This window comes from Brachypodium distachyon, chromosome 2 (genome assembly GCF_000005505.3).
Source record: "Brachypodium distachyon strain Bd21 chromosome 2, Brachypodium_distachyon_v3.0, whole genome shotgun sequence".
In the NCBI taxonomy this organism is placed as follows: domain Eukaryota; kingdom Viridiplantae; phylum Streptophyta; class Magnoliopsida; order Poales; family Poaceae; genus Brachypodium; species Brachypodium distachyon.
The window spans coordinates 12,658,711-12,686,190 of record NC_016132.3 but is presented as its reverse complement, the minus strand read 5'-3'; the positions used below and the strand labels follow the sequence as shown (position 1 = coordinate 12,686,190).

General features: G+C 46.4%; 1 protein-coding gene and 1 long non-coding RNA gene across 5 annotated transcripts; one reads left to right on the top strand and one right to left on the bottom strand.

Moving 5' to 3' along the window:
* Nucleotides 1–7,977: 7,977 nt before the first annotated feature.
* LOC100841016 lies at nt 7,978–27,214 on the top strand. Of its 4 annotated transcripts, none has more exons than XM_024460248.1 (9): nt 7,978–8,560; nt 8,661–8,723; nt 9,538–10,143; nt 10,437–10,571; nt 11,516–11,599; nt 12,694–12,750; nt 17,960–18,046; nt 19,190–19,254; nt 26,831–27,214. In XM_024460248.1, exons 1-9 carry the CDS (start codon nt 8,096–8,098, stop codon nt 26,886–26,888), a joined length of 1,620 nt encoding a protein of 539 aa, XP_024316016.1. In that variant the 5' UTR covers nt 7,978–8,095; the 3' UTR covers nt 26,889–27,214. The 4 variants fall into 4 exon arrangements, with proteins under 4 accessions (XP_024316016.1, XP_024316015.1, XP_014753728.1 ...); XM_024460247.1 differs by lacking the exon at nt 19,190–19,254 and adding an exon at nt 18,371–18,433; XM_010234790.3 differs by lacking the exon at nt 19,190–19,254 and having other exon boundaries at nt 8,096–8,560.
* Nucleotides 19,387–26,042, bottom strand: LOC112271171. The gene is made up of 2 exons (XR_002964120.1): nt 23,747–26,042; nt 19,387–20,535 (listed from the first exon to the last, which is right to left on the bottom strand). It is a non-coding gene; the product is annotated as an uncharacterized LOC112271171 (long non-coding RNA).
* Nucleotides 27,215–27,480: the final 266 nt, after the last annotated feature.

Here is a 27,480-nt window from a genome sequence, read left to right as displayed (position 1 = left end):
AAGTATAAAAGGGGTTTATTGCATATATGAGCTATCCCATAATTTTTGGATAATCATTTGGAGTTGAAAAAGTATTTTATTTAAATAGTTATATGGCCCTAAAGCCTTTATAGGGCAAATGTATTTTTACATATTTTATTTTGAAGAGAAACTACTTCCAAAAGTTGTATCTTGGTAGAACATGATTTTACAAAATTTTTGGAATTTATTTGGACCAATTTGGAGTTCAAACTCAAAAGATATCAACGAAATGAGAAAAACAGAAAAAGAAAAGGGTAAAAGAAAAAAAAAGGGAGCAAATGGACCGGCCCGGCCATTTTGGGCCGAACCGGCCCAGTCCAACAGCGCACGCGCCGCCCAGCTGGCCCCGCCGCCCGCGTGTGCACGCCCGAGCCACCGACAGGTGGGGCCCACCTGTCGGGGTCGTCCCCTACCTCGGGCAAGCGCCCTAAATCGCGCCGCCGTCCCCGCGCGTGACCGCCGCGCGCCATCACCGGGATCCGCTCCTCCGGCCTTCCATTTTCACAGCCGAGCGCGTCCTTATAAGCACCGCGGCCCCCTCCTCGTTTTCCCTCTGCTCCCCCTCGCTATCACGCCGCCAGGCTGCCCCGATTCCTCGCCGAAAAGCTTCGCCGCCGCCGCCGTTCACCGCGCCGTCCCGACCTCGCCGGTGAGCATTACCGCCCGAGCTCACAAATTTCTGGAGCGTCTTCCCCTTGCGCTTCGTTTGACGCGCGCCATCTTCACTCCCGTGCGCTGCAGCTCCCCGCCGACGACCGCCCGTGCCCGCGCCGCCGTCCGCCGTGCCGCGCCGCCCGCCCGTCTCGTCCTAGGCGCCGACCCCGCCGTCCCCGAGCGCCACCGACCGCGCCCCCGTCTCCGCCGTGCCGCGCCGCGCCTCCCCGTGTCCTCCCCGACGCCCGAGGTCCACCCGAACGCCGCCCGCCTCCACGCCCGAGCCGCGCCGCCGCCGGTTTCCGTTGCCGGAACCCTAACCCGCCGGTGAGCTTCCCTCGATCGATCTCGTTCGTCCATCCATCTCCAACGGTGTAGATTAGATCGTCCTTATTCACTTAAACCGAACCGGTACCAACGAATAGGAATGCGCTACGTGGCACCCGAGTTATAAAATAAAAATGTAATTTTATTTCCCCGGATTAATAAAAGGCATTTTTGCAGATAGGCCTCTGTAACTTCAAATGATCACAACTTTAAATCTGTTTGGCCAAATTTAGTGATCCACACCTTTTTGGAATCCTTAGGAAGTGTAGAATCTTTTGGCACTGTCCAAATTCAAATTTGAATAATTGAATCACATTCAAATTACAGATTAGGGTTTTATACCATTTAAATCATAACTAATTATCTAGAAGTCCTTTTTGAATGAAATCAGTGCCCAAAATTTTGTTTTATTGTCCTCTGTCCAATGAGACAGATAAATAAATATTTTGAATTAAATTATTCTGCAGATGCAAATAAAATCTCATTTTAGGGTTTAAACCCTAACTTTTGCTTTTCGTTTAAAACCCTAATTGAATATGCTTAATTTCTTTTATGCTTTGGTTCAGTAGATCACCCAAATAAAATAAACCAAAACTCATGTCACATGATTTGCATTGCATCATAGCATATATATTCTTTGCTTGTATGGTGTGTTTTATGTATGTGTATGTTTGCTTGATTGTATAGTTTTCTCGGAGAGCGAACTGTGTGACTGTGAAGAGTGTCTGAATACCAACTACTATCAAGGCAAGTTCACTTTGACCATCATCCCATTATTTTATTATACACTAGTTTTTATTAGTTGCATTGTTAGGATAACTATTGTATCTATGCTATGCTACGATTCTCCTAGTAGTATAGGATACCTTTGCCATGTCCTTACCACCAATTGCCATCGTGCTAGTAAAATGTTATGCTATGATAATATACGAGGGTGGTATTATTACAAATGTGATACTATTGAATTACAATATGATTTTCCTAGTGTATCGCAAAACAAGTAATTCAATGAATCGTCTTGGGTGGGCTGCTTTGAGTTTTCGGATGTCGTGACGTTAGGTCCATTTCTATGGGGCCCGCTGAGTCGTCTCTCCGTGTGATTCAGGAGCGTCCATGGTCGTCTCCTCGTGCAATTCGGGGAGCGCCTGCGTCACAATGTGGAATGCCACCCGGGGTAACCAGAGACAGGACTAGTTTCCTGTTTAGTAGCTTCCAGTACAACCACATGGTATTATGGGCTCTGCCAGGATGGATGTAAGAAATATGAACCCGGATCCGAGGTGACATCGGTATTTAGCAGTGTAGGTGGGGGCGCGTCCCTCAGGTGGTCTGGGGGATTATGTTCTGAAAATTCCTGTAGTCGATGCCGTTGCTACTCTACCCTGAGGACAGTAAGGGATTAACACATCGATTTCTTGTGGGTAAAGTGTACCACCTCTCGAGAGTGTCAAACTAAGTACTTAGCCGTGTCCCCGGTTACGGACAATTATGAGCAACTAGATATTGGAGCTGTAAGGAAGGTCTCACTCATTTAAATTTCCTAATAAAATGAATGGATTGAACTGGGTAGGAGCATTGATGTTTCTACTCAATGTGCCTAGGTTAATAGGAGCATGGGTGTTTCTAACCCGTGTCCAATAGAAGTCAAAACTATTTGTCTAAAAATGGTAGGATTTGAATAATGATACTTCTATGCAAAATGGCGAAACCCCACTTAGCCAAACTATGCATGTAGTTGGTAGGTCCTTTATAACTCTGGTGAGCTTGCCAATACATTCAAATGTATTGACTACGTAGTGGCTGAAATTAATAATGCAGGTGAAACTGACGAAGAGTGAGGTTCGTCGATATTTCTCTGGGTCATGTGCTTACATTCCAATATGCTCTCTCCTCTGGGAGTAGATGAGGCCCTTTTTCTCTACTTTTCCGCTGCAGCTTCGTGATACTTTGTTATCATGGTTTTGAACATTATTTGTTTATGCTGGCCTAGGAGGTCATGCAAGTTTGTAAGTACAATTTAAGTTCTGGATGATACGATGTAATAAAGTACTTTTGACCTTTGTATCTTGGTATTACATCTTGAACTGTGTGTGCTAGTGAGTCGATCCAGGGACTAGCACAAGTAAGCACAGAGATCGAACCCTTGGTGAAGGGGGATCGCTTTAGCACCGGCAAGCCTTCTTCGGTTTCCAGCCAAACAGCCCCCGGTCTGGTCACCTGCACTACCCGGAAAGGGCCTTCCCAGTTTGGAGTCAACTTGTTCCCGGCCTTCATTCCTTGTATCCGACGCAGCACGAGGTCTCCAACATCAAGCCGCCAGGGACGGACTCTCCTGTCGTGATAACGATGGAGCCCCTGTTGGTAGCTTGAAGCTCGAACGGTAGCCCAGCATCGAATCTCATCGATGAAGCTGAGATCATCAATCCTCTGTGCGTGTTGGCTGTTGTCGTCATACGCACGTACCCGAGGTGACCCGTGCTTGAGCTCGAGGGGCAGCACAGCTTCTGCCCCGTAGACGAGGGTAAACAGAGTTTGGCCTGTCGCCTGACTTGGCGTGGTCCTGATCGACCACAGCACAGGCTAGAGTTCTTTGACCTAGTTCTTCCCGTGGCCCTTGACCTTGTCAAAGGTTCTCGTCTTGAGCCCCCGCAGCACTTCTGTGTTGGCACGCTCCACCTGCCCGTTGCTCCTTGGATGAGCGACAGAGGCGAAGTGGATCTTAGTGCCCATGTCCTCGTAGTATGCTTGGAACACAGCACTAGTGAATTGTGTCCCGTTGTCTGCGAAGATTATGGTAGGCACTCCAAACCTGCAACAATGCCCTTGAAGAACTTGATGGCCGCCTTTGCCGTGACAGCTTGCACAGGCTCCACCTCGACCCATTTTGAGAACTTGTCGATGGCCTATTGGCACAATCCTACGTCTCCGTTGAGCGGGCTGAGTCACACAAGACTCGCGGACACACAAGTCCACCCAATCCTCCTAAGCTAAGACCGAAGTCTCACCCAGTTACTTGTGGTAGATCTTGAGGTGATCTCCGAACCTTCACAGACTGGTTGATGGCAAATCACAATCTTCGATTGCTCTTCAACACTGACTCCTAGCCATCTAGGTGATGCCAATCACCAAGAGTAACAAGCTTCAAGTGCTCGGCTAAAGAGGGATCACATTCTTCACGCTCAGTTCAGCTCTAAAGATTTTATCAGGTGTTCTTCAAAACAACTCACTCAAGATCACCGCCGAATTCCTTCGAGGTGGGTCATCTTATATAGCTTTGGCCACGGCTGATCTAGCCGTTGTGACCCGTTGGATAAAAGTGAACTTTGAGCCTCCAGCTCACACTTTATCACTTCGTCTCACAACGGTTAGATTAGGTAGTCAAGCACGAAAGCGACAGATTTTCAAACACATTTGAACTCAGAGTGAAGAGTTCACGCGGAAGTTTTTGTGAAGCCTGAAATGCTTCATTCTTCACTCCGACGAAAAACACACATAGAAAATGGTTTTCTCCTAAGCTGAACATGAAGAATAAGGTTTCACCTAAACCAGCTCAACACTTCAAACCCCCCTTAATAGTAAGGCGTTCCTATACTCAAGTGAAAGAAAAAGCTACGGAAAGACCTATGAAGAATGCTATGCTTCACGTTTTTCACCGTTCTTCACTGAGTTCTTCATACTTCACGCCAGTACCTGTACTTCAATTTTTAGGGGTCATCGATGCTGGTTAAGCCAACTCTTCTGAGGAACTAAAACTTGAAACACTCAGTGTAACTCATTAGTTTCTCAACCATGTTGTCATCATTCATCAAAACCTATACAGGGGCAAGGTTTCCCTTTCACTTTTCGGGGGTGAGCTTCCCGGGAGGCTAACCTGGCGGGATTTCGTCCGTCGCGACCCACGCGTCCCATATCAGTGGGACCCCGTGGGCCACTGGTACGACACCCAGCAACCAACCAAGGAAAACGCTACCCGGGAACTCAAGGTTGCCGGCCCACGCCCGGGGGCTACGGTCGTACCAGTGGCCCACGGGGTCCCACTGATACGGGATGCGTGGGTCGCAACTAACGGGATCCCGCTAGACTGGCTCCACGGGAAGGGCAAACCCGGGAAGCTCACCCCCGAGGAAGTATCGGATGGGGGTTGTGGAAAGGCGCTGTCTGGCAAGACCATCACATGGGAGGTTAAAAGCTCTGACATCATTGACAAAGTCAAGGCCAAGATCCAAAACAAAAGAGTACCCGCCTCAGCGGCTGCCCGGGAACCATGGTCCTGGCAAGGTAATAGCATGCTGCCCCCGCAACAGTCTGGGCGCCTGCGCTAGGGTGGTCCCGGCAACTCGCGCTCGGGCCCTCAAGTGGGGACAGCAGGACAGTGGAAGGCGACAGCAAAGGCAGTGCATTTAATGCACTGACAAGAGTCACATCGGCAGGATTAGAGTTGCTCAGCAAGGCTGGAGCGGCTACCCTACAGTTCATTTTATTTACCGTGTACAGTGGCCTGGGCGCTGCATGAACCCCAACATGGATCAACAGTAGTGGAAGCTTTGTGGCGAGGACACGCGGGTGGCTAACGTGTCACGCTGCATGCATCGGCACCTGTGGTATCCCCTTGGCTATAAAAGGAGGACCAATGCCACCGGTCAAAGGGTTCCAGTCCCATGGGAAAATAGAACATAGCTTAGCATTCACCCAAGTAGCCAAGTTCCTTAGAGGGACAAGTAGCAAGCCCGGGGACTCCCCGACAACCTGTACGCACTCAAACTTGTGAATACAACCAACAGTAGGACGTAGGGTGTTACACCTCTGTGTGGCCCGAACCTGGGTACGCATCGACACTTTGTGTCTTTAGTGATGCCGGCGATCGCCGGAGCAATCCCCTCGCCCTCCACCGAACCGAAAAAGGGGGTGTCTACACCCCCGGTGCCGGAGTTCTGTGCTCCGACACTAGACCTCTAGAAAGCACTTCTCACGTTTATACATGAAGGTGAGAAGCACGTCCGGAGGTGCTTCCCGCAGCTTCTGGGGTTAAGCACCTCGGGATGTGCTTCTCAGCTTCATGTGTAAACGAGAGAAGTGCTTTTTAGAGGGCTAGAACCACGAAAAGCTGAAGCTGAAGCCCAAACAAAACTGGGCCTAAACGGATAATGTTATTGTACTCTTTATAACCACCTACGAATATCCCTGTTTAAACCACCTACGAATCTAGCCATCATGGTTTCATTATCCTCTATGGTAGCACAACGAATCATTCCTGTTTGCAATTCTTGATCATGGTCTTCTACGGATTTTGTGCCTTGTCTCAAACATTGCAACTTGCCTAGCATTTCAGGTTGATAGAAATGAGGTACAAATCTTGATCTAATGGCAAGTTTTAAAACAGCCCAAGTGGTGGGAATATTATTAGCATCCAACCGACGATGTTCGCTCCACCAAGTTGAAGAAAAGATAGTAAACTCACAAACCGCAGTCCTAACTTTTCTATCTTCATGAAAATCATGGCAAGTGAAACATTGTTCTGCCTCTAGTTCCCAACTAAGGTAAGCATCAAGATCATAGCAACCCTCAAATGGCAGCATAGAAAACATAACCCTAGGGACATCAAAATCATCAGGTACCTCCTGACGTGGTCCCGTAGCATGTCGGTTATGATGCAGCCTACGATGTGGATGGTCGTTGTTGTGGTTGACATCATGTTTGTCATCCAAATCAGCAGCATAAACGGAGTTGTCGGAGGCTGCCATGTTCTCAGCGTTACCCGCTGGAGCTCCAGTAGCGTTGTTGTAGTTGCGGAGTTGAGCTGAGGTACCAGAAGCAGCGGCCGGTTGTTCAGTTTCAATCCGAAGGGTGCGAGGGTGACCAGCTAGAGGTGCTTGTTGTTGTCGAGGTGGGGGCTGCCTGCGTGTTCCATCCATCCGAGCAAGGAGGGTGTCAAACTTGGCATTCATCTCTCGCATGCTCGCATCCATTCCGTCCAACCGACCATCTAGTCGCGTGACGGTGGCAGCATGGGCCTTCTCCATGTCCGTAACATTGGTGGATAACAAGTTGATGTCATCATATACCTTGCATGAGAGAGGGATGAGGTCGTCGCCGCTATTCTCTCGAACTTTAAATTTGTAGTTTTAGGTTTTAATGTAGTATCTTTCTATTTTTTTTTTCCTAAAAAACTCACCGAGCCAATCCGGCCTTACAAGCCGGCGACGACTCGAATCCGGCCTCCCCGGCGGCAGCAGTACGCGGCGTGGCAGGGGTCCAACGTGGAAGAGAAAAATGGGGAAACGAAGAAGAAGACTAGGAAGAAACGGTGAAGGTGAATGTAGAAAAATGCGTGGAAACGGGCCCACGCCGTGAGTATGCGGCCGGGGCGGATCTTCGTCCAAGAGTTTCCTCAGTAAGTGTTTGTGTGGCACTAGTGTTTTTTTTAGTGTTTTCAAGGGTATTTATACACTGAAAGTTGAAAACCAGTAGAGAGAGGGACTAGGGTGTATTATCACTAGTTTTTCTCGCATAACACCCCATTTTTATACCAATTTAAAACAGTGTTAGGCCTCGCTTGGATGTTTGATAAAACTTTCCACCCGAGAACGTTTACGAGCGTAAAAATCTGGGCACCAAGTAACTCCCGGAAAGAAAAAGGAGGTCTGGACGCGCGGCTTATTTTACCCTCGGATTCGGCGAAACGTCCGAAATTTTCCGTCCCGATACAGCCATCCAATCAGAGTTTTTCGTCGGAAGCGAATTACTCCTTCCGTTCCTAAATACTTGTCGCTGTTTTAGTTTGCTGTTTTAGTTCAAGTTTGTACTAAAATAGCGACAAGTATTTAGAAACGGAGGTACTAGTTTACTGGGCCGTAAGTTACACCCGTATTGGGCCTGAAAACGGCAAGGCCGTATTCTCAAAAACACTCGTGTTTGGGTTTCTATGTGTTAAAGAAAGACTCGATTCTCAAAAAAAAGAAAGAAAGAAAAAAAGAAAAAGAAAGACTCGATTCTCTGGTCAAGGAGAAAAAAGGACTCCTGTTCTCCTCCTGGTCCACTCTGCCCCACTTCTGCGATTCCGCCACAGCCCTCCGAATCGGCTGCCTCGAGAGAAATGGGGAAGCGCCGCCGGCCCAGGATGCAGTACACCAGCGACGACGACGACGATGACGGCGGTGGCGGCCACAATGCCGCACCGGAGATTCCCAAAACCATCAAGCCTACGGTCGTACCCGACTCCTCGCGCCCCGACAAGCAGCAGCGCCGCCACACCGATGAGCTCGTGGAGGAGGGGGAACACGAGAATGACTTGGTGGCGGCGAGGAGGAACGAGGAGGAGGAGAGGCGGGAGGACGCGCATACCCTCCACCGGGGGGGAAGCCGCAAGCCTGGGCGCTCCGCCGAGGATATCAATGAGGAGCTGAAGGAGAAAAAGGCGGAAGGGGCTGAGGAGGAGGAGGAGGATGAAGATGGTCCGGATGCGGTGCCCGTCGGTAAACCCGTGAAGGTCACTGACAAGGGGAATGCGCAGCGGAAGCACTACGACGCCTTCGAGTGCGAGGGCAACACCTACAAGCTCGTAAGACGCCACCCCTACCGCTTTAGGGTTTTTATGATTTTGGGATTCTCTGGATGTTTTATACTTTTCATGAGACATTGTTGTGGAATTATTTGTGCAGTGGGACACGGCGATGTTCGTGCCTGAGCTGGAGAACCAGAAACCCTATGTCGGCATCATCAAGGTCTGTGATTGGGGACCCACTATGGCGACGTTTGAAAATATTAGTGCATTGCCATGGGTATATCTTGTACTTTATCCAACAAAAGTTAAAGGATCTAAGATTAGTTTTATGCACTTAAAATCGGTGCCAAGTTCTTCCATAGTGCAATGGCAGAAAATCTTGTGGTTGACCAATGATTCCTTGCTGATAGGTTTGACCTATGGCTGTAAATAGTTGAAATGGAACTCCATAGCTTTAATACTGCACATATATGCACTAGGCCTTTGTTTCCACACTAGGCTTAATTAATGATTTGCTTTAGGACCTTGGCTCCAGGCTTCCAGCTTTCTGGACTTGTTAGTTGTACTGGATACTTTTCAATGTTTTATCAATGGTTTAACAACGCTGGGAACTAGGCAGTAGCCCAGTGGAGAGTCGCAGTAGCACATCTCTCTCTACTGACTAGGATTTAACACCTGTCAGGAGCAAAATTATGGTATCTCATCTTGTTCACTTCTTTCGTAATTAAATCCACTGTACTTCTTTCCCATTGGGCTAGTTTTGTATGGTTCAATAACACTTGGATGAACTGATGCTAGGCTTATGCTATGTGATTTATATCAAGTAGTTCCTAGTTGAGCTTATCTTATATTCTATGATTGGAGACCATTGCTTATTTTGAGTAGTTGTGGAGCCAAAGTGCGCAGCTATGTAGAGCTGCTTGATTTTGTTCCTAATGTAATGACCCTTAGTTATTTGACTTAATCCTGTTGTCTTCTCCTCCTGGCTATGGCACTTATTTCATAATAGCGAGTTATTTATTATCTCAAAACAGGATATACATAAAATCGGTGGGAGTTTATCGGTAACTGCTCAATGGTTTTATAGACCAGAAGAGGCTGACGAAGATGGTGGTGAACCAAGGGAATTATTTTATAGTTCTCATATTGATGAGGTCCCAGCAGGGTCAGTTATGCACACATGTATGGTCCATTTCATTCCTCAGCACAAGCAGGTTCCAAGTATGAAGGAACACCCTGGATTCATTGTCCAAAAGGTGTATGACCATATCAAGGAGAAACTGTGGGATGTTGCAGATAAGGACTATTTGGATAACATGCAACATGAGGTTGATCTCCTTGTTAAGGAAACAATGGACCGTATTGGGGAGCTTCCAGACCGTGATCCTGAAGATATACCTGGTAGCAATGCTGATAAGTTCTCAAGTAAGTTCTCAGGAGGCCTACGGAAGAGACCTGTGAACCCTAAAGATGGTCCAACAACAGGCACATCTCAGCAATTCGTAAAAGCAGATACACCTTGGAATTATAATCTAAATAATTATGCCATCCTTGAAAGATATAAAGCAATCACTGGTAACCCCTCTCGTGATCGGTGGATTGATAAATTTGTGGATACTATCCTAACTCCTTGCAAAAATGTAAGTTGTATTAGCCTTTCCTATTTGTCCAGAAATGCAGATCATGTTTCTTGGCATTTTTCGCTCCATTCTTCCTATTATACCACATAACATTTATCCTCATGAACAATGGATCTTGTTCCCAATGCTCCTGCTTAAAGAGATAATACATGAGTCGAGGGAATATCTTATTTAATTCCATCATTTCTCTAAAGTGGCCTAGCCTTTTATTTGTTTCTTTGGTCTCTTGTGTTCTCTTGTGTCTTGTCTTGCTTTCTTAGATGATCTGTTTTGTGATAATCTTCTATTTTCAGGATACTGAAAATTCTTATCCACCTAATGTGGTTGTTCAAATAGTGGCCTCCTTAGAAAGATCAGCATTTGAAGCTTTTTATGCAGACTTCCAGAAGTATAACCAGAAAATGAGAACATTATTGTTTAATATCAAGGTACCTAAATTTTATCCAAGGTCGGCTTATGTTCCTTGGGAACATCTAAATCATGCACCACTGCATAAGTTTACTGTTATATCATTAGGTTATACCGCATGTTGCCATACTGGAACTTAAAAAATTAGTTGTCATCATCCCACCGACATGGATAGTTTATCAGTACACATTTTTATATCGATGTACATGAACATCAATCTCCAATCAGGTCATATTATTTCGCAATGTCTGACTTCCCACCAAAGTTGGTACACTTATGATGAATTTCCAGATATTCACTAAATTTGTCTATATGACTATCTTATGATGAATCATGGACTCAGAGTGCAATGCAGAATTGAAAGCTTCACATACCTTTTTTTTTGTCTCATACACTCTTCTAAGATGTAACGCTGTCACATCAATATTAGGCTTTTCTACAACTGCCTTTCTTGGTTACTACTCCCTCCTTTTCACAAAGGTTGGCGTATTTTGTTTCGTTAAGACAAAGCTTTGACCAATGAAAACTCTACTGATATGCGTTTTTTCATACATGAAATTTATATCAATGGATTCGTCTTTAAAAGTTCTTGCTAATGATCATGATTTCATCTCATATAACTTACGTATTAATTCTTGGTCAAAGTCTTGTCTTAACGAAACAAAATACGCCAACCTTTGTGAAATGGAGGGAGTACTTACTAGGCATTTTTTCTTCATGTAATGGATTTTTACTGTTGGCATTCCTCGTCCAAAAAACTTTAGTAGTTTGAAATTGTATATTATAATTATAATTCTTCGGCACCTTTTGTTGCTACTGTAATTATCATACTGCTGTTTCATAGTGACAATGTCATATGTACTCTTCAACAGTTTATGATGGCCCTTTGCCATTTCTAACTCACTTGTATATATTCTTATATGTTTGAGGACTTGGCATATAATTATTTTTTCTGGATATACAGGAAAACTCTGTACTGCGCAAGCAACTAATGAACAAGGAGCTCGATCCTGTGGCTCTGTTAACAATGGCCCCTGCTGAACTAAAGGTCTAATCATCTTTTGCAGTATTTGCATTATGGTTGAGATAGGAACTATTTCCCATCTCATGTACAATAGTGAATATAATTGTTCTGTGGTCACGTGGTGTGTTGGCACTCTCAGTTTAGTTGATATATCAAGGTTAATGATACTGAAATTATTCTATTCAGTACAAAGCATTAACTATTATATTTGGAAAAGGGTCCTATCTAGTGTAGACCACTCTGAATTCAGGAGTTAGTCAAATTTTTATGAGAATGTTGAAATTAATTATGAATTTGAGGAAGGGAAACAAAAATGAGTAAAATGCATCAGAGGTCCTAATTCTTTCGCAAAGGTGCCAACTTAGTCCTAAATCTTTCAAAATGCACGTTTAGGTCCCAATAGTATTTTAAGTGGTTCTTCACAGGCCCCTCTGGTGTATGCGCCCCTCTGATCGTATGACGTGGCCATTTGACTAATGCCACCTATGATTGGGCCCACACGTCAGGTAAATACATGGATTAAAAACTTACAGTGGTGGCGGCACTGTGCAAGACAGGGTGGGCCTGCAATGTGGGCCGGTGGCGGCACAGAGCTGCTCCAGTGGGCAGAGCCAGGTGGCATTAGTCCAATCCTAATCCTAGGTGGCATTAGTCAAATGGCCACCTCATACGGTCAGAGGGGCACATACACCAGAGGGACCTGTGATCAACCACTTAAGATACTATTGGGACCTAAACGTGCATTTTGAAAGATTTGGGATTAACTTGGCGCCTTTGCGAAAGAATTATGACTTCTGATGCATTTTACTCAAACAAAATCCATAAGTTACTATGTGTGTAAAATTAATTTTCTTCATTCTCCCCACACTGATTTGAGTTTTCAGCGGGAAATTATGAAGGATACTAGTGAGTTGTACTCGCACAAGTATCCAGAACTGCACCTACCTAGTGATTTGCTGCAGATATTTCCCCTCTTTTCTGAAACCGCCAACTGAGCCAGTAACCTACTTCGATGAACTTTAGCTATACCTATAATCTGGTCTTTGTTCAGATCTATTACCACTCTTTTGCTTATATTTATCTAAATTAGAAATGTTTTTGCTGTTTGATCATTGCAGGCTGGTTTGATGCCAGCAGAGATAACACCTGAAACAGAAGAACCAAGGCAGTTGCAGGTATTGTACATCATATCTATCATGGTCAGTAGTTAACCCGGACAAGATAAAGAAGTGTGAGAGTAATCCTTGCTTAGGTATTAAGGCAGTAGCCTGTGCTTGTAGGTCCTTGTAGACAGGAGTACTAGAGAGGTTGTTTTCTTAGGCTGTAAGCTGTAGTTGTTTTGTCATCTTAGCTAGCAGCAGTTGGCTGCCAGCCCAGCTGTCAGGTCTGAACCGACCTTGTACCCCTATAAATAGCACTTTGCAATACAAGGGCAGTAGCTTTGCAGCACAAATAACCACCCAACCATATACCTGTGTACGTGAGGTGAAAGCACTTCTAACACTTGGTATTAGAGCCCTGTTGAGAAGAGAATCCTGAGAGAGATGTTAGCTCCAGCTCAGGACGTAGCCGGCAGTCCGCTTTGCCAGCCATGGCGCCGTCCCCCTTCACCGCCGCTGAGACGACCACACCACCATGAGGCTGGAAGGCATGAGGTCTTCGTCGAGCGTGTTGTGAAGGACGTCGGTGATGGCAAGTACCCGATGCATACACGGACAAACTATGCCGAATGGAGCCTTCTCATGAAGGTGATGCTGAAGGCTTGTGTCCTCTGGGAGGCAATCGAGCTCGGCGCTGACGACTTCCAGGAAGATCGAATGCCCCTGGAGGCCATCTTGCACGTGGTGCCACCAGAAATGACGGCCAGCTTGGCTGTCAAGCGGACAGCGCAGGAGGCGTGGGAGGCAGTCCAAGCCATGCATGTCGGAACTGACCCCGTGCGGAAGCGCAAGGCGCAGCAGCTGAGGAGGGAGTTCGAGATGATCTCGTTCCGTGACGGAGAGAGAGTCGTTGACTTTGTGCCGTGCCTCACCAACCTCGTCACAAGCCTTGCCATGCTCGGAGAACCAATCGACGAATCTCAAGTCGTCGAGAAATTCTTGCAAGTTGTGCTTCCGAGGTTCTTGCAGCTCGCCCTTTCGATCGAGACACTCCTCGACATCTCTGAGTTGTCGTTGGAGGATGTCACGGGTGGCTGAAGGCTGCGGAAGACCGTCTCGAGTCGGCAGAACGGCCACATGAACAGGGCAAGCTCCTTCTCACCAAGGAGCAGTGGCTGGAGAAGATGAAGGAGTGTCAAGGTGGCAGCACCTCCAGGTTCGTGCGTGGCAGCACGCAGCGACGACGACGACCTCCACCGCGTAAGAAGGGTGGAGAAGGCAGCGACGAGCAGGCAGCACCTAAGGACGGCAATGACAAATGCCTCAATTGCGGGCACAGCGGCCATTGGTCCAGGGAGTGCAGGCAGCCCCAGAGAAACAGGGTTTTCTTGGCCCAAGCTGAGGAAGATGACGAGGAGCCAGCTCTCCTCATGGTGCAGGTTTGCAACACTCCAGCCCCAGCTAAAGTGGTGCAGGAGAGCATTGCTCGAACTGTAGCCACAGTGGTGCACAGTGGTGCAAGAGAGCAGTTCTCCAGCCACAGCCACAATAGTGCAAGACAGCACTACTGCAGCTCCAGCTCCAGTGCAGAACAGCAGTGCTGCAGCTCGACGCCCCTCTTTGCATCGACGTCTTCCTTGGGACGAGCGTTGATGAGAAGTGAATCAAGGGCTGGTACCTTGACCCCGGCGCCACAAATCATATGACGGGCCATAGCGACGCCTTTGCTGAAATTGATCGAACGGTCACCGGCACCGTCAAATTTGGCGACCGTCAGTCGTCAAAATCAGGGGCATTGGCACCATCATCTTCGCTGGCAAAAACGGCGAACACAAGGCCCTCAGCGGTGTCTACTACATCCCTCGCCGGAAGAACTCGATCATCAGCATCGGTCAGCTCGACGAGAGTGACGCCTTCGTCCTGATCAGGAGAGGTGTGTTGCGCATATGTGATCAGCAAGGTCGACTCCTTGCTTGCGTAAGGCACGGCCGGAATCGCCTCTACAAACTCCATCTTGAGATTGCTCAGCCAATCTGACTCTCTGCCCGCCATGGCGACGCTGCTGGGCGCTGGCATGAGCGATTTGGGTATCTCAATTTCGATGCCTTGGAGATGATGGGATGCCTCGCCATGGCATGTGGGCTACCACAGCAGCTATGCGACACATGTGTCATCACGAAGTTTCATCGGAGTGCATGCCCTCAGCAAGCAAAGTACGGGGCACAGGAGCCACTTGAGCTCGTCCACATCGATCTCTGTGGTCCTATTAAGCCGTCAACACCAGGAGGCCGTCGCTACTTCTTGCTGTTGACGGCACTTGCTACATGTGAGTGATGCTCCTGGCAGCCAAGAACAATGCCCCCGATGCCATCAAAAGAATTCAGGCAGCGGCTGAAGTTCAGAGTGGACACAAACTGCGTGTGTTCCGCACGGACAACGGTGGTGAGCCCGTGAGTTCACCTCAACAGAGTTTGCCGCCTACTGTGCTGATGAAGGAATCCAGCGCCACTTCTCCACACTGTACTCCCCCCGCAGCAAAAGGAAGTCGTCAAGCGGCAGAACCAAACGGTGGTGGCAATGGCACGTGCTCTGCTGAAACAGAGAGGCATGCGAGCTGAGTTTTGGGAGGAGGCGGTGAGCACCGCGGTCTTCTTGCTCAACCGAGATCCACCAAATCCCTTACTGGGAAGACAACTTATGAGGTGTGGCATGACTGCAAGCCAGCGGTCCACTACCTTCGCACCTTTGGGTGCTTGGCGTATGTCAAGGAACAGGGGAACCTGCGCAAGCTCGATGACTGCAGCTTTCCCGCTGTTTTCATTGGCTACGAGGAAGGAGTAAAGGCGTACCGGCTGCTGGACCCTACGACGAGGCGCGTCCGCATCGCCCGCGATGTTATCTTCGATGAAGAACGTGGATGGGATTGGGCAGCGGACGGTGGCATACACTCTGGCAGCAGTTAGACATACAATATATATGTCTTGGTGCCATGAATCGCCCGCGATGTTATCTTCGATGAAGAACATGGATGGGATTGGGCAGCGGACGGTGGCATACACTCTGGCAGCAGTTAGACATACAATATATATGTCTTGGTGCCATGACGTGCCTAGCCAGGTGTCCAGGACAGAACTGCATCATTGAGCCATGGGGCTCAAGGTGCCTTAGCCACCACAACAATGTCGCCTCCATCTGTTCCAGAAGCAACTACAACCAGTTCACCAGCTTCAGCAACTCCAGAATTCGTCACGCCACCAGAAATGATTACGATCGACTCGATGCTGCTCATAGCAATACACCAGTTCGCTATCGCACTGTGGAGAATCTGATTGGAGGAGAAGAACCAATGCCAGGGCTCACGTCACGCAATCTTGACGCCGAGCTGCACTTGGCCAGCACGGGAGAACCGTGCTCGTTCGCTGAAGCTGAGCGAGACAAGGCATGGCAGGCAGCCATGCGTGAGGAAATCGACGCGGTGGAGCGGAACAAGACATGGGAGCTCGTTGATTTGCCACGGGCATCGACCAATAGGCCTCAAACGGGTCTATAAACTGACGAAAAATGAAGCCGGCGAAGTGATCAAACACAAAGCGCGGCTGATCGCGCGTGGCCTTGTTCAGCAAGCCGGCATAGACTTTGATGAAGTCTTTGCTCCTGTTGCTCGAATGGAATCAATCAGGCTGCTGCTTGCTTTGGCTGCCCAGTAGGGGTGGCTCGTCGATGTGGTTGACGTAAAATCAGCCTTTTTTAATGGAGAATTGAAGGAGGAGGTCAATGTGAAGCAGCCCTACGACAAGCGGCACGAGCATGGAACACGAATCTCGACTGCACGCTCAAAGAAATTGGATTCAAACAAAGTGATCACGAGCATGCGATCTACCGTCGCAACATTGGCGATGCAACTCTGCTAATTGGAGTCTATGTAGATGACCTGATCGTCACTGGTTCGTCCAAGGAAGCAATAGAGAGCTTCAAGGAAGAGATGAAGACAAAATTCCAAATGAGCGACTCGGGATTGTTGTCTTTCTATCTGGGAATCGAAGTCCAGCAGAACGTCGATGGCATCAGCCTATCTCAGGCACACTGCCCCATGCATCCTTCAGCTGGGAGGAATGGAAGTATGCAATTCGGCTCACACTCCAATGGAGGAGCGGCTCAGGCTGAGCTGTGAAAGCACAACAGAAGAGGTGGACGCTTCAGAGCACCGGCGGATCGTCGGCAGCCTCTGCTACCTTGTGCACACACGGCCAGACCTGGCTTTTGCTGTTGGCTTTGTGAGTCGGTTGACGGAACAACCTACAGAGGAGCACATGATGGCAGTGAAGAGAACTCTTCGCTACATCGCCGGCACGACCCACTATGGTATACACTACAGGCGGAGGACAAAGGAGATACAGCTGGTTGGATACAGTGACAGTGACCTCGCCGGCGACATTCACACCAGGAAGAGCACAATCGGCACACTGTTCTTCCTTGGCAGCTGCTTGGTGAGTTGGCAATCTCTCAAGCAAAGGGTGGCTGCTCTATCTTCTGCGAGGCAGAGTATGTTTGTTGCAGCCACAACTGCCGCAACACAGGGAATTTGGCTGGCTTGATTGCTTGGTGAACTCCATGGAAGAAAAGCCGAGGCAGTTGAACTAATGGTGGGCAGCAAGTATGCCCTATCATTAGCCAAAAATCCAGTCTTCCACGAGTGCAGCAAACATATCGATCTTTGATAGCACTTCATCAGAGACTGTATGGAAGACGGAAGCATCAGCACCAGCTACATCAATACTTCAGATCATCTCGCTAACATTTCAACAAAATCTCTGGGGCGAGTAAAGTTTCATGGGCTGCGTGCTAGAATCGGGATGGTCCAGATCAAGTCAAGCATGAAGAGCAGGGATTATGGGCGAATTGTGAGAGTAATCCTTGCTTAGGTATTAAGGCAGTAGCGTGTAGCAGCTTGTAGGTCCTTCTAAACAGTAATACTAGATAGGTTATTTTCTTAGGCAGTAAGCTGTAGTAACATACTAGCACTCGCAAACTTTGTTTTGTCATCTTAGCTAGCAGCAGTTGGCTGCGAACCCAGGCTGTCAGGTCTGAACCGACCTTGTATCCCTATAAATAGCAGTTTGCAATACAAGGGCAGTAGCTTTGCAGCACAAATAACCACCGAACCATATACCTGTGTTTGTTGGGTGAAAGCACTTTTAACAAGAAGAACATCAAGTACAATAGCTGAATTTCAGGTGGAGTTATTTACTTTGGGGTTCTCTGAGTTTTTGTTTGTCTTAACTAGATGACTGAATCCCGATGTAAAGGATGCGCAGAAAAGAACGTGGGAATAACTGAACTTTTTCTTGCCAATCGTGGAGGTCGCTATAAGGTATTATTTTGTGTTTTTTGCTTTTACTTGGTCCCATTTCTGTGGGTCACTGGAAGTTCTGATAGAAACATAACATAAATCATAGGAGTACCACATTTTCCAAGTTTTTGTCCTTGACTTATTTGAAACTTAGGGAAGGAGGGAGATTTGTTTTCGAAAGGGAACTCCCTGCAATACACTCCCTCCATCCCATATTATGTGTAGCAATTTTGTCTAGATACGTGTGTATCTAGACGCGCTTTAGTATGTAGGTACATGCATATCTAGACAAAGTTGCGACACTTAATATGGGATGGAGGGAGTATATTAACAAAGGTGTGGCAGGTGTACATCCCGAATACATGCACAAGAGGAAACTTACAGAACTACCCTATGCATGGATTCCGAGTAAGTATTTTCATGGAAACTTGATGTCGGATTCAAGTTAAGCGGAGCCATGACAATTGGGTACCCACCTATGAACTAATCCCAAGTAGTAATCTTAAAAACTTATTTGGTCCAACCATTCTAAACACTAAATAGTCATTATGCTGTGACGTAATTGTGAACCGTACATATAGATGCAGGTCCTTAGCACAGTACATCACACGGTTAGAATCATACTTACATGTAAACCATCTAATCAATAATTAATTAGAGAATAGATCATGAGGGAAAAGAAACTCCACTATATACTTTCTTAACTGGAAAGTGGGATTCGAGCCTCGGTGCTTGGAATTTATGTTTCATATTCATGTTTGCTTTGTGTCCTAATTAGTGATTACATGACGAATATGGATTTTTGGCTCTCGGGATCCAGTGCTTCCTATAGTTTAAACATCACGAAAATTATGTTTTGAACTTTTAAAAAAATCTGAATTTTTTTTGTAGCGTTAGTATAGATGTATACTACATATCTGTACATTTTATGTAAAGATTCATTGATTTGTGGTCTGTGTAAAAGTATTAAATCTGGGGATTTATAATAGTGCTATTGACGTATCAATTTCCTCCCAGATTTGGTATTTTTACACAGACCACAAATCAATGAATCTTTACACGAAAATGTACAGATATGTAGTATACATCTATACTAACACTACAAAAAAAATTCAGATTTTTTTGAAACTTCAAAACATAATTTTCGTGATGTTTGAACTATAGGGAGCACTGGATCCCGAGAGCCAAATGGGGTTTCCGTTACATGACACAACCATTGAGCTATCTAGGTATTCCTTAATCAGACATTATGAAACAATACCATTCCTATTTGCTTTATAGGTGCCTTGTTGGCAACAAAGAAATCTAGCACATGTTTTTCTATATTTCTAATTCGCACAAATTTCCACATCACAATAAAATTTTGTTCAAAAATTATTCACCTGGGGTCTCCCCCCTTTCCATTATTGCTAACGGAAATACAAAGTCTGCGAACAAACCGACAAGCAGGGGAAAAACAGAAATAAACCTACTAAATGGGCAGGAAACCCGCTGACCAGCTTCCGCAATCAGAAACTGACTACGGGACGAAAACCTGCCCCTCCCACTCAACCCTAACACAAGGAGAACCACCAAAAACAGTTTAACAGTACAGAACCAACAGAAAGACAGACAATTCAACCACCAGAACTACAACCTAAACAACCCAGCAGAGAGCTTCATTACATGAGATGGCATCAACACTTCCGAGGTCCCCAGCACTTCAGAACGCTTCAACTTGAGCGAGCCTCAACACTTCAGAGAGTGATTCTTTAAAAACTATTGATTTTTATGTGCTCTTTAAAAGTCTATACAAGTGTAGAGGTTGATAACTAGTATTATGGCTCATTAACTGTACGTGTTAGGCCAATTTGCATAGAGTTAATGCCTTAATGGACATGATATCCTTATTTAATTTCACATTGGTTACTCTGAACTATTACTGGCTTGTAGCTGGTTGTCAGGAATCCATCTACGACTGTATAATTTTCTATACAGTAGCAAGGTGCCCGTGTTTCGCGACGGAACCCATATCGTCCCGATGTCCAATTTTTAAGGCAAACATAGACTGAGAATACTAAAATATTGAAAATAAGATGTTTTCTGCTTTGCCGACAACAAAGAGTAAAAATCCTAAATCGTTTCTCAGTTGAAATAGATGGCAAAAACAAAAGGAAATAAGGAGATCTGTCTCAGGCTAGAAGAGTGTCAAGCAGGTTTCAATTTTTCAGTTTTAGTGATGTGGTTATTGAGCACCTTAGCTTTGCACTTAGCACCATGTGGCTCATCCTCCGCATCGACTGTCTCATCTTGGGCATTTGGATCGAAATCAGAACTAGAACCAGAGTCATCATGGTGTTTGTCCTTGTTTTGTTCTTGAGGATTGTTGCGATAAGGCTTGGAGCTAGCTTTTCTATATAAGGTAAACCAGGAAAGTTAGTAAGTTACCTTCCTTCATTAATTGCTTGTTTCTGGCCATTCTGTCCCGCCTAATCAGTTCATAGTCTGGCACCTAATCCATTTCAATTCTCCTACAAGGAAGACAAAGATAGATGAAACATGGGATAGGTGTAGACACTTCCAAAATTCTGGTAGAAGCAAGATTAAAATAGACCGTACCATTGCAACAGAACAACTTCAGGTTAGCTAAGCCGCAATTTCAAGCAGCGTGTGCAGGCTCACATTCCACAATCATCTAGCCATCCAAACAGACCAAGATTGACAACGATGCAAAATATAACTATTGTGCATTCAGCCATCCAAAATAGCTATAGAAAACAACAAATTCTCACAGCCAGTCTACACTATAATTATATAAGGCCTATTCTCCACAACAAATTGCAAATTTGGAACATATATCAGTCTGAACTCTGAACTGCCCGCCTTCCCTCCAGAAGAAGCAGATTCTGATGAAAACGGTGTCGGTGCCTGAACTCCGACACCGGGGATGCTGCACACCCCCTTTTTGTTAGGTGAGGGCGAGGGAGCTGCGCTGGCAATCGACGGAGGAACCAAATGAGATCACAAACACACAAAGGTTTTACCTAGGTACGGGCCGCCGAAGCATTCCTGCTTGTCTGAATTGCTCTCCGGGGGTGGAGTTACAGGATTCCTGAGGGCGCTTCCTTGCTCCCGGGTGCTTCAAACTACCACCGAGGATTGTTCTCCTACTTAATGCTCAACTATGAAAACTGCGAACCCTTTCTATCGTGCCCTCGGTCCTCCTTTTATACTTCAATGGGATACCACAATGATGGGCTGCATGGCTGAAACGCCACCCATGCACGCGTCGCGCGGGCTGGCAAGGTGGCATGGCCGTCAGGGTGCATCATCGACGTGCCATCCCTTTCCGTGTGGTGGAGGGATAGGGCGAGTGAACAGCGAGGATTCCCTGTCGTGTTCGCCTGTTGTGAGCAGGAGCACTGAATGCCCTGCAAAGATGCTGAGTCTGGCAGGAGGGGTGCGCCACCTGTCACCTAGGCCCTGCACACACAAGCCCCGGGACATCCCTCAGGGCGCATACCTTGGCCTCGCCGGGGTCGAGCTATCCACAGTGCCATTTGGGCCCAACTTGCCCCAAGTGGAACCAAGGCGCGGCACGGCTCCTGCAAGTCCCGCAGTCCGTCCGAGGGAAACCCCGGATTGGACGGCACCGTGACCGCGAAAGCGCGACTCGATCACTTGTGGCGTGGGAGGGCGGCCCCTTTCACGACACGGTGGCGTCGGACCCGGTGGTCCGCCTTGAAGGATCCATGCCGGGTTTCTCCCGTATTGTTCATGGGGGTGCTCCCACGGATGCCAACCAACCAAGGCACCAGCCGCGCGGGTCATCGGTGCCTTGGCTGGTTAGGATCTTCGGAGACTCGCCCAGCTGGCGCGGTGGGTGGTTCTCTCGAGTGAGGTAGGAGAGGGTGACCCCTGGGGCCGGCAGTGGCAAGACACCGATGACCAGGTCGTCGGTGACCTTACCGCCGCTAGGCCTCTGGAGTGCCCCTCGTATCACCTCAACCCTCCTCCTCCGGGTTGGCAAAGGAGCCGGGGAGGGGGTTTATATAGCCGTGACCTGGGCATCGTGACTTGGCCACTTCCCGGCCTTGGAGCGTGTGCCTTGACTGCACAGTCCATTCTTATCTCCTTGCCTTTGATCGGTTGGCCTTTTTTGTTATCAACTACTGTCATTGTGAAGGTCATGTGCTTCATCATGCTAGCTCTGAGCTTGAGTACAAATAAATAGTGAAATATAATACTCCACCATGCTCTTTTAGATGTTTATGCATAGTCATACTATTTTTGGGTGAACAATCAACACAAAAGTGTTGCTTGAGGCCCTTCGGACCATCCCAATTCTTTTTAGATAGAATAAAATCTATGATTCCTGTCCATAACCAAAATGTACGCACTCCACAACAGCAATAGAAACACATGGATTGATCTTGATTTCAAATTTCTGACAAGAGTATGGATTCATGGTCCACTTCTGAAAACCTAGCTTGCTATGTTTTTAAAGGACACCACAGCAAGATGATTCCTCGCTACAGTTCTCTTTCCTTTATTACCTTAAAACAACTTAAGGTAAGTTCCAAGAAGTGCCATGGATTGGACTGTTAAAATCACAGTGATAGTACAATGCATGTACTTCCATTTCTTATTGGACAAAATGATAAATGTGCTATCAGCTTGACAAAATAGAGCTGCATGCAAACACAGTTTGGCAATCAAATAAGCCCTCCCATTTCGTTTAATGGGACAAGACAAATAAGTCTGCAAAGTCAGCTTATCATTTGCTGTCCCAGTAGGTACGAAAAAAAAAGGAAAAAAAATCAAGTCTCTAATGCATACTGTTATGGCAGGAAACTGAACCAAATTGTTTTCACCGATATTAAGTGAATATGCACACATTGTACAAGTATCAGAAAAGAATAAAAACACTTGCACAATCTGTTGAAGGTGTCCCGTCCACTTTGGTGACCTCGTTGTTGTTCCTTGCCAATTAACCATCTAATCAGGAACCTTGTGGTGTGCTTCCGACCCAAAAACTATGGGAGACCAAATGTATCATCAGTAACGGCATCTCCAAGGGTGAACCCCCATTTGTCCTCCCCATTTGTCCAAAAATATCAAGTTGTCCAATGGAAACCCCCATTTGTCCTTCTCATCAGTGTTTGACATGTGGGCCAAGTGGACATGTCAACAAGTTTTGAATTAGTTTTGCACAAATGAGGACTCCCTGTTCTCCCCAAATTTGGGAAAGAAATGGCGGAGGTGGACCACTTTTGGACAAATGGGGGTCCTCATTGGATTGCATATTTGTGCATGGACCCTCAAATGGACAAATGGGGAGTGCCCGTAGAGATGCCGTAGGAATGCATAAGCACGTACGTGTAGATGAGAGACAAAATAGAATTGTGTATACCTTATAAGTCTGTCTTCAAATGCTACTGGATTGACAACTTTATAAATCTTGTATTTCTTATACATTTTGCCAAAGAACAACCTCATAAAAAATGAACTTGCAAGTTTAGTGAGGCATTCTACCAAACAGGTTGTGGACAAAGGGTGTGCATGCCACTCAAGAACACTCAATCAGACTGGGGTCGTGGCTCTTTCAGTGGGAGGGTGAGCACCAAATTCGCTATATTGGGAAGATTGAGGCGCGGACAGATGGCATCGCTTCACAGGAGAATCGAGGTGTAAGGCAGTCGTCGCTGTAGCAGGAAGATATCAAGGTGTGGGCGACCGCACCTTTGCCAAGTACCTCGACGGTTTCTTGGCCGTCACTGCGATGTTGCCCCTTCAGCAACTTCTCCTGCACTCCTTCCTCTTCTTCCCACCATCCTACGGACCTCCTCTCCTTTTGCCGCCATGGGTGCCTTGGGTGGCAGTCGCGGTGGGTAGGACCCGAAGCGGGAGGTGTCGGCGGCGGTGGTGGTGGGGTTGGGGTTGGCGGAGGACGATGGCGTGGTAGAGGGGCAGTTTGCACCTCGTGATCTCGCACGGATGATGGACGCTGGGAAGTGGAGGCCGGCGGCAAGGCGTGGAGCTTGGAACACAGCAGCAGGTGGAGCCCATAGGACACGAGGCAGACGACGAGGAACGCGTGCCGTGGGAGCCGGAGTGGCGCGCGACGAGCGTACGAGGGAGATGAGGGAGCGAATGGCTGGCGGTGGCCAGAAATTGGGAGATGAGGCGGCGAGCAGAGGGAGAGAGGAGGTGGAGGGGCGGTGGCAGGCGGCGTGTGGGAGAAGAGGTGGCGCGACAGGCGGCGCGACCGCGTGGGGAGTGGGGAGAAGAGCCGGCGTGGGGCGGTTTCTTCATGTTTTTTTCGTTCGCTGGAGAGGGGTAATCTGGGACATTCATAGAGATCATATTCGACGGCCCACAGCGACTGGACCGTGAGGGATGGGTAAACTGTGTGTTAATGCTAGTAGAGATTTATTGGACACTTGGGAATGCTAGAAACTATCATGTAACTACGCTTCATTGCCACATCAAACTACACATAGATAAAAGGGTTAATTGGATCTATGTCACTCCATTTCATTGGTTGGAGATATGGCATTACAAAAACTTGATTTGGAGAAATGTCACTCTAACTTTCTTATACCTCTATCAATGCCATTCTGTCCACTTAAGACCAATAAGTGTTCATAAAATACATGAATTTCAACGTGTACAACAGTATTTACCATAATACCCCTATTTACAATGTTCAGCAGTACGTTCGAGTTTTCCAGACGCCATAAAGGTTAAAAAAATCAAATTTGGCCCAAAAATCAATCTTCTCAGAAAAATCTATAAAAATTACAGAAAATAAAAAACCGTAATATGAGTCCACCGTTGGGGACGGGATATGAGGAACGCGTGGAATAAAATTGTTTGACTTGGGATGGGAAAAAAATTGTTCGTATAGAGCTATGTCTATACGTATTTAGACAATATACGTGTTGGTATTGGAGAAAATTGCATGAATAGAGGTATATAAAAGTTAGAGTGGCATTTCTCCGAGTCAAGTTTTTGTAATGGCATATCTCCAACCGGTGGAAATTATAATGGCATATATCCAATTAACCCTAGATAAAATCATTTCATGAAACTAATCTCTCCAACAATCAAACTTTCACATGTAACATTTCAGTATTTCACATAACCACAATTTCAGATGTAATATTTTCACAAAACTACATTAATACCTATAAAAAACAGAGTACCAAAAGTCATATGGCAGGTGTAACACATAGCCACACTTCCAACAGAAATAGAAGTTGTGGGACAAACGTGTCAAAACACTCACTGACAAGCTACATTGCACCGACACAGCTACACGGACACGGCGACACGCATACGGGGACACGGGATACGGCATTTTCCAGATACGGGGAATAATTAAAAAATGTAATTAGTAAGAGAACAAAAGATACTGCCCCATTTGATGCGTGCCTACTTCCTGTTCCTCAATGCTTCAATAGCAATAATCCTACAAAACATAGAAGAACATAGCATATATAGCAAGTAACACTAGACAAAAATATAAAGTCCACTAACATAACATGATGGTAAGTACGAGTATACAAGGCTCAAGTGGCCACAAAGAACAAACCATAGTCAAAGATTGCATTACAGTACATGATGAAAGGAACATAAATAAGATAACCGGAAGCCTTGAAGCAAAAGGTGAAGGACCGAAGCCTCAAGTGATATCATCCAATATCTCCCCTTCCTACTCTGGTTTATCAAGTGAAAGTTCAGCACCTTCAAGCATGCCAACACCAGTGAAGCTCTCAACTCCATCTCCCCCAACATCCCACATCTTGCTTGGTCCACTTCCATATGAGAACACTAAAAAGCCTCAGCTCGGGCAGGAGTTAGCCTATTTCTTGCAGATCTACTCCCTCCGTCCACAAAAAAGTGTACATGTGGGAATTCCAAAAAGATTAAGAAGCGAGATAGAAAAAGATTAAGAAGCGAGATAGAAAATGCATTGGGAAGGTGCCAACCACCGTCTCTATTCTCTTTAATTCTCCCACCTCCAATGAGCTAACTGCATGAAAAAATATTATTGGATTTGATTTCCGTGTAAGGAGAGAGAAGCAATTTTTCTTAGTCTAAAGTGCTTTGAAAAAAGAGAAGTACATTCATTTGTGGACAAATTTTAAACCCAAACGTACACTTATTTGTGGACGGAGGGAGTTTGCATAAAAGAGTATGTACTCCAATTCCTCTCACAACAAGAGGAAGATGCTGGCTGCCCAAGTAACTTCAAAGCTAATTTTTTAGCAGTTTTGTGCTTACCCCATGAGTAACCCCCATCGTTGCTTCGGTTCAAAATCAAGTCTATCTTCAATTGAATCTGGATTTTGGAAGACATTCATGAAGAGCAAAATCAGCAAACTCTTTCTTGATGGTCTTGAAGTCATCATGGTCTGGAAAAAACTTTCTAAAGCACTTGTTTCTCATCTCAGTAACTTCACTATCATCATTGGGGCCAACACGGCAAGGGCCTTCATTAATCCTTCTTGACTATAGTACGTATTATTGAAATAAAATCAACAAGCTGCAAAACGGTGAACATGTGGCATGTAAATTAGACAAAACCTGTCAGGTAACCACCTGAGGTTGCAAAGCAGACAGTTTTGATCGTCCCAGGTTTCAATTTTGGTGGTTGTAGAGCTCAGTTGAAAATTGGACTTTTGCTAGAGTTTGGGTTTGCAAGGTTGTTTCTTTTTCGTTCTAAAAAAAGAGCAGCAACATATATTTTCAGGGGTTTACCAAGTTTGTAATTTCCATATTCTGCTCTAGGTTTCTCACAAAATTTGCCTTTTATTGCAGCTCGAATGTCTTTCCTGCGGCTTGTCATGGTTTGCATTCAGAGATGACATCTCATTAAGAAGCAGCAGCTGACTAGACGATACGGTTAGACACAGACAAGTACACTGATGTTTTCCAGTCCCAGAAGAGAGCAGCAGCTTACATGGAGAAGCAGAAATGTTTAGCTGGCGGTAACGAGGAGAACGCTCCCTGCACCTGGGAATTAATCACATATCATTTCCAGGATCATGTCAGTTTTATGAGTTAGGAATTTTGGAATGCTCTAATACATTTACATCTCTGAACATGCAAAACTCTTCCAGTTGGATACTCATTCGGATAGCTTTGCCTGTATCTTTGAGACTTTGACAGCTGCCTCCAATATTAGAATAGCGTTCCAACTTACACGGGTACACTACTTCTTTCACGTTTTATTTTTGACCACTACTTCTTTCACGTTAGTGTCGTGCAAGCCTGCAAGGTAGCCGTGCCTCGTAGATGTCGTCCTGTGTAAAGGTGGTTACCTGGTTGGATTTTGTCAGGTACCCATCACATACCCATTAGCTAACCGGGAATTATAACGCGCTGACGTTAGCGCGCTTGCTTTGCCGCACAACGTGCTGCTGGCCGACATGCTGCATCCTCTGTGGGCGTGATAACGACGACTTGCA